Here is a 13,901-nt window from a genome sequence, read left to right as displayed (position 1 = left end):
CACCTGACATAAAAGCCTCAGTTAGTTGAGTATAAAAATGTATTGGAAATAGACTCATTCTCTCTCCCAGGGGAGTGTTGGCAGATTGTCTTGAGTTCTCGATGCTGGTTGCCAGATGCCTGCAGTTTAAAGTCATGTGTTCTTTAATAGAGAGAATAACTACCCATCTCTCATCTCCTTGGACTGGCAGGATTTAGTCATACAGTAGCCTAACTTTGTCTGGTTCTCTCTCTCCTCTTGCTGACTCGCTCTCTTGCTCGCTGACACTCTCTCGCGCACACACACGTCTCCATCCCCTCTACTTCTACCCATCCCCCTCTTTCTCTGCTCTGTCTCCCCCAATCAGGAGAGATGGTTCGTCAGGCCAGGGTCCTGGCTCAGGCCACCTCTGACCTGGTGAATGCCATGCGGTCAGATGCTGAGGTGGAAGTGGATGTTGACAACTCTAAGAAGCTTCTTGCTGCAGCTAAACTACTGGCAGACGCTACAGCCAGGATGGTGGAGGCTGCTAAGGTACAGTACGTAATAATGGCTTACTGACTGTGCTAAGCTTTCGGTCAATGACAACCTTTGTCAGAACCGGTCTGATGAAGGTCGTTGTTCATTAAAAGCGTAGCACATTAAGCACTGAAACTTGCATCTGATCAAGTGTGCGGAGACCTCTTTTCATTTATTTAGTAAAAAGGGTTTAGAGACGTCAAACTCATTCCACAGAGGCCCAGTGTCTGCTGGTTTTCACTCCACCCTTGTACTTGATTGAGGAATTAAGGTCACTGATTAGTAAATAACTCCCCTCACCTGGTTGTCAATCAATCAATCAAATGTATTTATAAAGCCCTTCTTACATCAGCTGATGTCACAAAGTGCTGTACAGAAAACAAGCCTAAAACCCCAAACAGCAAGCAATGCAGGTGTAGAAGCACGGTGGCTCAGAAAAACTCCCTAGAAAGGCCAGAACCTTGGAAGAAACCTAGAGAGGAACCAGGCTATGAGGGGTGGCCAGTCCTCTTCTGGCTGTGCCGGGTGGAGATTATAACAGAACATGGCCAAAAGCACAGCCCCCACACCACTAGAGGGATATCTTCAAGCACCAACTTACCATCCTGAGACAAGGCAGAGTATAGCCCACGAAGATCTCCCCCACGGCACAACCCAAGGGGGGGCGCCAACCCAGACAGGAAGATCACGTCAGTGACTCAACCCACTCAAGTGATGCACCCCTCCTAGGGATGGCATGGAAGAGCACCAGTAAGCCAGTGACTCAGCCCCTGTAATAGGGTTTGAGGCAGAGAATCCCATTGGAGAGAGGGGAACCGGCCAGGTGGAGACAGCAAGGGCGGTCTTATTTGAATGGAAACACTAAAAACCTGCACACATTAGGCCCTCCGTGGAATGAGTTTGACTCCTCTGGGTTATAGATTCTCCATTATGTATGTACTAGAGGAGTTGTCCAAATGGAAGGTTAGTAAAGTAGGTTGTACTAAAGTAGTATATTACAGATTCGTCATCTACACAACTAGAGCAGTGAAATTCCTCAAACTCCCTTCCAAGAACGATGATCTGTCCTGTTCGTTGTTTTCCCCATCCTGTACACACAAGGTGACCTTTTCGTTGTCTGCCTGGATGTGCTGGGGAAAAGAGGACCCGGCTGGAGTCCCTAGAGAGAGATGTCTGTTTTTGAATCCCAGAATGTCTGTCAGAGCAGTGTATGGCTGCAGCAGGATGTCTCATGTTGTCCCTCAGATCACTATGTTCCCATGAAGTGACCTCATCACTAATGAACCACCAGTGACCTCTGAGGTATCACTGATTGTACTGCTGTGACCAGCTATGGTGGCCTTCCTATTTAAACACCACCCAGAGACCAAGAGACTGAGCAGTTCTCACTGACTGGAGGAGGACAGGCATCGCTATGGGGTCTGAAAGAATTTGGCTAGTCTAACCTCTTTCTATGTCATACTTTCTCTAAAAATGGCCCTTTCCAGTGAGAAACTACAGGTTGTAATTCGCAGAGCTGCCAGTGTATTGTTTGTTTTTATTTAACCTTTATTTAACTAGGCAAGTCAATTAAGAACAAATTCTTATTTACAATTTACATTGACATGCATTTCATGTATGTTTGATATGGTTATCCAAATGGGGTTGTATTGCATTTGATTACATTCATTCAAACCAGAGCTTTTTCCACAGTGCTATTTGGGTGCTTCCAGGTTGTCTAATTAAATATCCGTCTACTTTTATTCAGGCAGTCCACTTGATTCTTCATCTGCTCCTCAGCCTTACAGACAAGTATTAATGTCCCTGCCATCATGAATGCTAAATGCTAAATATCTTACAGCTGGTTAAATGCTTTTGATTCCACATTAATCACATTATAGCAGCTATCTTTATCACTGTCAATGAAGGATTTGCCCAGCCACTGTTTCCTTGGTAACTGTCAGAAAGGGGACTGTATTCAACACTATAGCACTACCCCTAGTTGCAGGTAGCCTAGCAGTTAGAGCGTTGGGCAGGTAACCAAAATGTGAAAAATCTGTTGATCTGCCCTTGAGCAAGGTACTTAACCCTAATTGCTCCAGGGTTGCCGTCAACATTGGCTGATCCCTGGCTGTAACCCCACTTTCAGAGGGTCTCGGAGGGGGGGGGGGGGGGTATGCACAAAAAATATATATTATATGATGCTAATATAAGCATCATATAATTGATTGATTGAGGGTAGAGAATGTTTTGCTGAGGCATGGAGAAAGGATTGTGTCAGTAGTGGGGATTCCACAGAAGATGGCAGCTCTTCGTTTGGCTTTCTCTCAAAGCTGTGTGCTGAGAAATCTGGACATAAGCCATGTGGTTTAATTTCGGACACTATGTTTAATTTACAATCCCTTTTATTATTAGAATACGATTGGTTTTCCCTTCAGTGACTATTTCCGATCACACATAGGTGACCAGTTAACCTGGCGTACAGGAAGCAGTGAATAGTATATGAATAATAGCCTGTACTGGGCTGGCTAACATGACACACTGTTATGAAGAAAGTGATTTGCATTTCAACAGTCAATCACATTATTCCCCTCAACTCTTGAGGATTTAGTACTGTAACGTCTCTTCACATTAGTCTGGGCTTACTATAAACATCACCTTGTGGCTGTGGGTGGTATGTTTTTAGTGTGTGTGTATTAGTGAGATATAAGATGGCTGCTGTAATGTACTGTAGAGGGTTACATTCAGCAGCAGGTGAGGGAAGCGCCTGGCTGCTTAATTAACTAAATGGCATGGAGGCTTAGGCTCTAGATTCTCTTCATTCCCTCAACAATAGGACGCACAGAGGCTCTTAGGATATTGGTTTGTGTGTACTGAACCCAGTCACGTACAATCAGAGACAGCTGGAGAGAAAGCGAGAGGTAAAGAGAGCTGGGGCCAGAGGAGGAGGTAATGAAAAGGAATCTTGACGTTTCCTCATCAACAAGATGTTGATAGATAGACAAAGAAGAGCTGCTGTCATTACAAACGGACTTGATTACAGTTGGACTTTCCCTGGATGCATCTCCATCTGCTCCAGTTTAATGATGGATGAGGTGTCTTCCTTTGTCTCTGTGTGTCTGTCTCTGGGTGTGTGTGTGTAACAGGGCGCAGCGGCATACCCAGAGAACGAGGACCAGCAGCAGAGACTGAGGGAGGCGGCTGAGGGGTTACGCGTGGCCACCAACGCTGCAGCTCAGAACGCCATCAAGAAGAAGCTCATTAACAGGCTCGAGGTCAGTTGGATGGGTCTGAGCTAGGCTGGGCAGAGCCATATATATGTACAGTATACCTATGGGTGGCGCCGCGAGTTTGGTGCTAAGATGGCGTCCCATTAATGGGTTTGCAAAACTCTGTATATGGCTCTGGGGCTGAGTAACCAGGCACTTCCACTTGCTTCTCCTCATCATAGCTCTTGCTCTACATACACACCACATTGTCAATCACATGGAAAACAACAGGCTTTGAGTGAAAGTCTAGAAATAGTATTTTTTATATGCTGTATTATTTGGGGCTTTAGGTTAACGTGCAGAGGTGATTACATTACCAGAGTTATTATTTCCAACTGCTGATGTAAACCATGCAAGAACAGTTATATACAGTACAGGACATTACTGAGTGTGTTTGGAGAGCTACAGTGTACTCTGTGTACATGCAACTGTTATAGAAACTTCCTTTCCCTTCCTGTTTACATTCTGAGAAGTCCTTGTATGTTTTCCCTCATATGAAAGTAGAGACCATCCAGTATCATTCTTCGATCGTCATCCTACTAGCCACTGAAATGTAAAAGGAGCATTTTACATATGACTGTTGAACGCGGAATGAGGGAGAGCTCGGTTTGTTGTTTTGGAAAGTTTGGTGTTTTGAAAGTGTGTTATAAAGTTTCTTAATATCTAGCTACCTTTTTGAGTTTGGATCCCGAGACGCAGTTGGCATCAGTTGCTGGGTCTGCTACTCTCTGTCCAGTGATCCTGCCGACCAAGACCGGTTCTGAGGTGCTATTTGGTGTAGCTGCTTGCTAGCTGCCTATCAAGCTAGCGGGGTTTTCTTGAGGGCTTGAACGCAGCCCCCGTGGCTGGGATCACAGATTGTCCCGGGCTTGTGGCTGTCTAGATCCCTGCTCTTTGTTGTTTTCAATCTTCCCTGCGACCTGCCCTGTCTGGAACTGTGAGGAGTAACAGCGTAACCTACGTTGCTAGGTACCATGACAAAGACCAAAGCCGGCAGGAGTACTGTTGAGGACAGTGGTGTCTCTGTCACAGGTGAGCAAACAAAAAAGAAAAAAAATTCTACATGCTGTTGTTTCAACAAGAAAATGGCTTGTAGTGTTTTGTCCAAATCCTGGTGGACTCAACTAATAAAAGAATGGACGACCTGACCAGAGAGGTCCAGGGCCTGAAGAACAGTTTGCAGGAACAACATGGTTGTGGACGTAATTGTAGAATTGCCACATGAGACCTGGATGGAGTCTGAGGACAAAGTGAGGGAAATGATCTCGGCGAAACTGAAGATGGACCACTAGATGATTTGAGGTGGAGCGCGCCCACAGAACTGGAAAACCCACCACCGGCCCATGTGACAGGCCCGTAGTGGTCAGGTTCTTGAGGTTTATTGCCTTACCTCCCTAATCTTACTACATTTGCATACACTGTATATAGACTTTTCTATTGTGTTATTGACTGTACGTTTATTTATCCCGTGTGTAACTCTGTGTTTGTGTCGCACTGCTTAGCTCTATCTTGGTCAGGTCTCAGTTGTAAATGAGAACTTGTTCTCAACTAGCCTAACTTGTTAAATAAAGCTGAAATAAAAAATAATAATAAAAAAGCACAAGGTAGCTGCTCTGGAAAGAGCCAAGAACTTGAGAGGAACGTGTACCTTCCTCAACGAGGACTATCCTGAAGCTGTGCACCAGAAGAGGAAAGAACTTATCTTGGCCATGAAAGCTGCCAGAGTGCGTGGGGACATTGCTTACATCTGCTATGACAGGCTCGTTGTCCACCCTCCCTCCCAAAACCCTGGAAGGGATGAGAGAGCAAAGCCTATGGGTTTGTAGCTTCAACCCCGCAGCACACACAGATTCACTTACACACACTGACTGATTCATGGAATATTTATTTCTCGCAAAGAATAGAATAGGTCGACTTTTGGTACTATGGGAGATAGTAGATTGATATAGGCTAGTGCTTTTGCTGTTCGTTAGGCCTACTCATCTTGTTGGCTGACGAAAGTAAATGTGGACAGTTCTTTCAATAACTTCAATATGCACCTCGGAATTGGATATGACAGAGAGCCGTGTGAGTGAGAGATGCTTCGGATTGCGTTGCACACTCAGGGAGAAGGGCACAACGCAGCACTGCAAAAGGCATGGATTTTTTTAGGGTGCATTACGGCCACGAAGGGGATGCCACTGTAAAATTCAAGGCATTATCAAGTGCTTGTCAAATTGTGAATGAGAGGCTATTGGCATGTGTACAGCCTATGCAAAAACGAAGCCGAGCTCATGCCTTTCGAGATTTTTTCAAATCATGCAACCTTACAATGTAAGAACTAAAGTTACATTAATACATCTAAATTACGCATATAGGAGTACCTATTTCTTTGCTAACCACTCAACACAGAATAGTGTGTGTGCGCATTCCCTCAAATCGTTTTGGAGAAAATATTTATATTTTATTCAGCTTTGTTCAATTGTATTCTTAATACTATAAAATAATGCCACGGAATTATAAGCACATCCTATCTGCTAAATTAAGTAGTGTAGCCCACAGCCATTTGGCATAGCCATATCAGGACCTAACATAAGGACAACTCCGAGCATGCTATTCTTTTCTTCTGAAATAGACTACATTTTCTTCATATCATGCTTCTTTAGACCTGTCTAAAATAAATAATGGATTTATTGTGAAGGGGTAGGCTATATTACATGGATTTATTAGACTTTTTAAAATGGCTTGTAGGCTATGTGTGGAAGCCAGGAGATGCTAAATGTGTTTGTTAATTAATGGTCAGTTACCGTGAGACGACAGTTATTTGCTTGACAATCACCGGCTGACGAAATGTCATGACCGCCACAGCCCTAAACAAAATTGTTCATGTATCGATCACATAAAGCGGCCTTTACTGGTTCTAACAGCAGACCTATCAGCTTGACCAAATACAATGCTATTTCTCTATAAACAAATTAACAACAGACTTTCAGCATGCTTATAGAGAAGGGCACTCAACATGTACTGCACTGACACAAATGACTGATGATTGTTTTATAAGAAGATTGTGGGAGCGGTACTGTTAGATTTCAGTGCAGCCTTTGATAGTATTGACCATAACCTGTTGCTGAGAGAACTTATGTGTTATGGCTTTTCAACCTCTGCCATATTGTGGATTCAGAGCCATCTATCTAATATAATTCAAAGGGTTTTATTTAATGGAAGCTTCTCTGTCAAACATGTAAAGTGTGGTGTACTGCAAGGCAGCTCTCTAGGCCCTCTACTCTTTTTTTATTTTTACCAATGACCTGCCACTGGCATTAAACAAAGCATGTATGCTGATGATTCAATCATATACGCATCAGCAACCACAGCTAATTAGGTCACTGAAACCCTTAACAAAGAGTTGCAGTCTGTTTTATAATCGGTGGCTAGTAATAAACTGGTCCTAAAGCTAAGAGCATTGTATTTGGTACAAATCATTCCCTAAGTTCTAGACCTCAGCTGAATCTGGTAATGAATGGTGTGGCGGTTGAACAAGTTGAGGAGACTAAATTACTTGGTGTTACCTTAGATTGTAAACTGTCATGGTCAAAACATATAGATTCAATGGTTGTAAAAATGGGGAGAGGTCTGTCCGTAATAAAGAGATGCTCTGCTTTTTTGGACACCACACTCCTAAAAGCAAGTTCTGCAGGCTTTAGTTTCGTCTTACCTTGATTATTGTGTGGTCGAGTGCTGCAAGAAAAGACCTAGATATGCTGCAGCTGGCCCAGAACAGAGTGGCACACCTTGCTTTTTATTGTAATCAGAAGGAGGATATAAATACTATGCATGTCAGTCTGTCTTGGCTAAGAGTTGAGGAGAGACTGACTGCACTTTTTTTTTTTCACTTCTTTTTATAAGAAACAATGTGTTGAAAATTGCAAATTGTTTGCATAGTCAACTTACACAGAGCTCTGACACACACACTTACCCCACCAGACATGCCACCATGGGTCTTTTCATAGTCCCCGAATCCAGAACCGATTTCAAGAAAGCGTACAGTATTATATAGAGCCATTATTGCATGGAACTGCGTTCCATCTCATACTGCTCAAATGAACAGCAAACCTGGTCTCAAGAAACCAATAAAGCAACACCTTCCCTATTTGACCTAGATAGTTTGTGCGTGTATGTATTGACATGGAGTCTACGTGTGCCTTTTTTAAATTGATGAAGTTTTGTCCTTGAGCTGTTAATGTTCTGTATTGTTCATGTTTTGAGTGGGCCAGAGGCTCTCACAACAGCCAATGGGGATCCTAATAAAATACCAAATCAGGAGACTGTTTGAACCCTGCTGCCCGACATTAAAGATGGCATGACAAATATTTGATCTCTGACCTGAGGAACCCTGGCTCTAAACGGAGACTGTCTGCCTCCCAAATGGCACTCTATTCCCTTTAGTACGCTTCTTTTGACCATGGGCCTCCTGGTCAAAATAAGTGCACTATAAAGGGAATGGGGTGCCATTTGAGAGGCATCTTGTGTGTGTTTTGATTCGTCGAGGCAGTGATTCTAAACATGCCTGACGTGTGTGACATTCCAACAGAATGCCGCCAAGCAAGCTGCAGCTGCAGCCACCCAGACCATCGCTGCCTCCCAGAATGCAGCAGCCTCCAACAAGAACACCGCCGCTCACCAGCAATTGGTGCAGAGCTGCAAGGTACTGGGGATAAGTCTCTTAATGTCAGGGGACATCGCCAGTTCCTTGCATTGAACACTGTGTATGCCTACTGTAGTTAAACAGCTATAATGGTGCTACAGCTATATAGAAACTGTGTTTGAATACTGTATGTGTGTCTACTGTTTATATATGTGTGCGGCTCACTAGGCCATGGCAGACCACATTCCCCGGCTGGTCCAGGGGGTAAGGGGCAGCCAGGCCCAGCCTGAAGACCTCACTACCCAGCTAGCCCTCATCATCACCAGCCAGAACTTCCTACAGGTACACCCCCAGTGCCAGTCTGGCTCCTAATCTCACCACATATTGAATGAAGGGATCTCAATATATTTTACAGTGCTGATATATGTGTGTGTGTGTGTGTGCTTGAAAGCTTCTAAAGATATCTTATTTATGTCTAATACTTGGGCAAGGCTGGGTTTTGTAGTCATAATAGATTCTAAGAAAGACATCTATTCTCTGGTACCAAATATCTTCTTGGGGTGAATTTGACATTTCTCTGTTTCCTGTTTCTCTCATGACAGCCTGGCAGTAAGATGGTGACATCAGCGAAGTCGTCTGTTCCCACGGTGATGAACCAGGCCGCTGCTATGCAGCTGGGTCAGTGTGCCAAGAACCTGGCCACCAGCCTGGCAGAGCTCAGAACCGCAGCACAGAAGGTACATACACACACACACTTAAGTCATACCTGTCGCTTTGTCACTTTGTGAGGGTACCTATCCCCTGTTAGGACTAGCCAGCTTCTGATAGACTATGGCACTAAATACCAGCTCAGATGGGTTAAAAGCTGTCAGTCTAGAATGACTAATTCAATGGTCTGCTCTCTCCCTGTGCTCTTTAGGCCCACGAAGCCTGCGGCCCCATGGAGATCCACTCAGCTCTCACAGCCGTCCAGACTCTGAAGACTGAGCTCCAAGACGCCAAGATGGCTGCCATAGACATGCAGCTGAAACCACTACCTGGAGAATCGGTCAGGGAAATCTGATTCATTGAATTAATCAACGTCTCTCATTACTTCTAGTGATTACTCTTTCATCCATTGCTGAGTCTGTTTGTCTGGGTGTCTGATGTACTGTGTGCTGTTCTCTCTGCAGTTGGAGAAGTGTGCTCAGGATCTGGGCAGCACCTCAAAGTCTGTGGGATCCTCCATGGCTCAGCTGCTCACCTGTGCTGCACAGGGCAATGAACACTACACAGGTACTGTACTACTGCCCTGGGGTTCCCATTCTAATTAGAGCAATACCACTAAATAACAAACTCCATAGCACCACCAGGATGTGTCTATAATAGTATATTTCACTTTTGACTACAGATTTTACTGTTACTACTGAAAGCGTCAACATATTTTGATGCTTCAAGGTCAATAGTAAATTAGTTTCAACCTTTACTCTCTGAAAAGTAGCACAAAGACTAAAACAGAAGAAATCCTTCCCCTACTTCAATAGATGTGACATTCCTTCAGTAATCTTGTCTAGATGAATGGGGTAATGCAAGCTGATTCAATTTACTAGATTCCTCCCCAATGTGTTGTGTTGATGCTGAAATGTTGCATTCCCTTGTTGAGGCAGTCAGTGGTTTAGACGTTATGAAACTAAACCAGAGGCTCTCGCTACCTGGTATAGCACACTGTCAACGTGAGAGGGCTATGGATATCGGAGGTCATAACATGCATTTATTAAGCCTTAATTCAATCTTCTGAATGTATTTGGATGTTTGACACATCTGAATGCAAACAGTCCTTTTCATTATTTTTTTTATTTTTTTTGTCACATGCTTGGTAAACAATAGGTGTAGACTGACAGTGAAATGTTTACTTATGGGCCCTTCACAACAATGCAGAGAGAAAAATATAGAAAAAAATAAGAACACAAGGAATAAATACACAATGAGTAACGATAACTTGGCATTATACACGGGTACCAGTACCGAGTCGATGTCCAGAGGTACGAGTTAGTCTGGGTAGCTATTTGGTTAACTATTTAGTAGTCTAATGGCTTGGGAGTAGAAGCTGTTTGGGGTCCTGTTGGTTCCAGACTTGGTGCATCGGTACCGCTTGCCGTGCGGCAGTGGAGAGGGCGCTTGCCGTGCGGCAGTGGAGAGAGCGCTTGCCGTGCGGCAGTGGAGAGGGCGCTTGCCGTGCGGCAGTGGAGAGGGCGCTTGCCGTGCGGCAGTGGAGAGGGCGCTCGCCGTGCGGCAGTGGAGAGGGCGCTCGCCGTGCGGCAGTGGAGAGGGCGCTCGCCGTGCGGCAGTGGAGAGGGCGCTTGCCGTGCGGCAGTGGAGAGGGCGCTTGCCGTGCGGCAGTGGAGAGGGCGCTTGCCGTGCGGCAGTGGAGAGCTACTTCTGCTACTTCTGTAATAACTCTTCTTTATTTGTAACATTCCAAACCCTACTCACCATTTGTATATTTGCCTCCAGGGTTAGCAGCCAGAGAGACAGCCCAGGCCCTGAAGACTCTAGCCCAGGCAGCGCGGGGCGTGGCAGCCTCTACCACCAACCCTCAGGCAGCGGCGTCCATGTTGGATTCAGCCTGTGATGTTATGGAAGGCTCGGCCATGCTGATCCATGAGGCCAAGCAGGCCCTGGTCTCTCCCGGTGACGCAGAGAGCCAGCAGAGGCTAGCCCAGGTGAGGAGGGGACTTCAGTACAATAACGTGCAGAGCCATATAGGGATGAAGCTACTGTATATCTCTATAAAAGGCTCTGCTATGTGTATGTACAGTTGAAGTTTACATACACTTAGGTTGGAGTCACTCCACAAATTTCTTGTTAACAAACTGTAGTTTTGACAAGTCGGTTAGAACATCTACTTTGTGCATGACACACGTAATTTTTACAACAATTGTTTACAGACAGATTATTTAACTTATAATTCACTGTATCACAATTCCAATTGGTCAGAAGATTACATACACTAAGTTGACTGTGACTTTAAACAGCTTGGAACATTCCAGAAAATGATTTCATAGCTTTAGAAGCTTCTGATAGACTAATTGACATTATTTGAGTCAATTGGAGGTGTACCTGTGTAGGTATTTCAAGGCCTACCTTCAAACTCAGTGCCTCTTTGCTTGACATCATGGGAAAATCAAAATAAATCAGCCAAGACCTCAGAAAACAATTGTAGACCTCCACAAGTCCGGTTCATCCTTGGGAGCAATTTCCAAACGCCTGAAGGTACCATGTTCATCTGTACAAACAATAGTACACAAGTATAAACACCATGGGACCACGCAGCCGTCATACCGCTCAGGAAGGAGCTGTCTCTCTGTCTCCTAGAGATGAACGTACTTTGGTGCGAAAAGTGCAAATCAATCCCAGAACAACAGCAAAGGACCTTGCTGGAGGAAACAGGTACAAAAGTATCTATATCCACAGTAAAACGAGTCCTATATCGACATAACCTGAAAGGCCACTCAGCAAGGAAGAAGCCACTGCTCCAAAACCGCCATAAAAAAGCTAGACTACAGTTTGCAACTACACATGGGGACAAAGATTGTACTTTTCGGAGAAATGTCCTCTGGACTGATGAAACAAAAACAGAACTGTTTGGCCATAATGACCATCGTTATGTTTGGAGGAAAAAGGGGGATGCTTGCAAGCTGAAGAACACCATCCCAACCGTGAAGCACGGGGGTGGCAGCATGATGTTGTGTGGGTGCTTTGCTGCCGAAGGGACTGGTGCACTTCACAAAATAGATGGCATCATGAGGGAGGAAAATTGTGGATATATTGAAGCAACATCAGTCAGGAAGTTAAAGCTTGGTTGCAAATGGGTCTTCCAAATGGACAATGACCCCAAGCATACTTCCAAAGTTGTGGCAAAATGGCTTAAGGACAACAAAGTCAAGTTTTTGGAGTGGCCATCACAAAGCCCTGACCTCAATCGTATAGAAAATTTGTGGACAGAACTGAAAAAGCGTGTGTGAGCAAGGAGGCCTACAAACCTGACTCAGTTACACCAGCTCTGTCAGGAGGAATGGGACAAAATTCACCCAACTTATTGTGGGAAGCTTGTGAAAGGCTACCCGAAATGTTTGACCCAAGTTAAACAATTTAAAGGCAATGCTACCAAATACTAATTGAGTGTATGTAAACTTCTGACCCACTGGGAATGTGATGAAAGAAATAAAAGCTGAAATAAATTCTCTCCTATTATTCTGACATTTCACATTCTTAAAATAAAGTGGTGATCCTAACTGACCTAAAACAGGGACATTTTGTCAGGAATTGTGAAAAACTGAGTTTAAATGTATTTGGCTAAGGTGTATGTAAACTTCCGACTTCAGCTGTATATGGCTCTGCTAACGTCCATATTTTCCATCTGTTCAGTATAATTGTCCTCTGTCTGAATGGAGTGGACTGTGGTTGGTGCTCTTAGACAACCAAATGCTACTAGAGTTTTAATATCACCACTTTTATTCAGAAAGTTTTGGCTTGTGTTACAGTGAAGGGCAAGTGAGAGGCAACTATTTTTATTGTAGAGCTTCCACAGATCACTTCTCACAACTACAGTACCTGGTTGTGAATAATAAAATAACTTTTCATAGACAAATAATAGTTCACATTTTATCAGCCCAGCTGAACAAAACACTGATCACCTGTCAAACACAGTGAGGTGTTGATCCTCCGCCTGCTGTAGCAGGAGATTCACAGCTTTATGCACACATCAATTATTAATGCCTGGTCCTCCCCATATAACCTTCCCACCAGATGAATAAATGATGCATCTATAGATGCTTCTGCAGATAAAGGGACAGACGGGACATAGTATTGTGGTGCTTGTTCTGTTCCTTTGCAAATGAGAGAGAAATAGGACCCATTTTACATGGTGTCGAAGATCCCTTTGTTTTTGAATGGAATCCAATGAAAGTCCTTGAATTCCTCTTTGGATGATGATCTCTTTTAAATCTTACCAAATAAAAGGCTTCAATTGTCTCTTTTTATCTTTTCAGGTAGTCCTAGTTGCGCATTCAGTAATCCTTTCAGCAGCACGACTCCTGTTCTGTTGCTAGGCCCCACAGGGACACAGACATATTGGTTGGCATATGTTCTGTTGGAAACAGAAGTGCAAATTAGGAACATCAATTACTCCGCTATGCTTCTTGGCTCATTAGCATTTTAAGATTGTGATTGCAGCTCAGCAACATCACTCCTGTGGAAAACACCTCCGTTCACGCATGAATGATCACACACACACGCAGGCACGCTCACACACGCACACCTGTGCTCACACACACCTGTTCTCTCTGCTTCAGGTGGCCAAGGCTGTGTCCCACTCTCTGAATAACTGTGTCAACTGCCTGCCTGGCCAGAAGGATGTGGACATGGCCCTCAGGAGAATTGGAGAGGCCAGCAAGAAACTGCTGGGAGAAACGGTAAGTTCTACACTTCCTTAAGTAAAGGTTACTTTATTGAAAAAACATTCACGTGAAGCCACTGATTACCCCTGAGTT

At 44.3% G+C, this 13,901-nt stretch overlaps 1 protein-coding gene across 1 annotated transcript in view; it reads left to right on the top strand.

Annotated features, from left to right (window-relative positions):
* Positions 1–13,901, top strand: part of LOC120048252 (talin-2-like) — a 69,865-nt gene that overhangs the window by 17,107 nt on the left and 38,857 nt on the right. Inside the window, exons 20-28 of the mRNA XM_038994089.1 lie at positions 347–513; positions 3,624–3,752; positions 8,317–8,430; positions 8,599–8,712; positions 8,973–9,107; positions 9,290–9,418; positions 9,543–9,645; positions 10,864–11,072; positions 13,704–13,823. Of these exons, the coding sequence (XP_038850017.1) occupies positions 347–513; positions 3,624–3,752; positions 8,317–8,430; positions 8,599–8,712; positions 8,973–9,107; positions 9,290–9,418; positions 9,543–9,645; positions 10,864–11,072; positions 13,704–13,823 (1,220 nt within the window). The remainder of the gene's footprint in view (positions 1–346; positions 514–3,623; positions 3,753–8,316; positions 8,431–8,598; positions 8,713–8,972; positions 9,108–9,289; positions 9,419–9,542; positions 9,646–10,863; positions 11,073–13,703; positions 13,824–13,901) is intronic.

This window comes from Salvelinus namaycush, chromosome 1 (genome assembly GCF_016432855.1).
Source record: "Salvelinus namaycush isolate Seneca chromosome 1, SaNama_1.0, whole genome shotgun sequence".
Taxonomy (NCBI): domain Eukaryota; kingdom Metazoa; phylum Chordata; class Actinopteri; order Salmoniformes; family Salmonidae; genus Salvelinus; species Salvelinus namaycush.
Note: the sequence above shows the minus strand (reverse complement) of the source record. Positions and strands in the feature narration are given on the sequence as shown.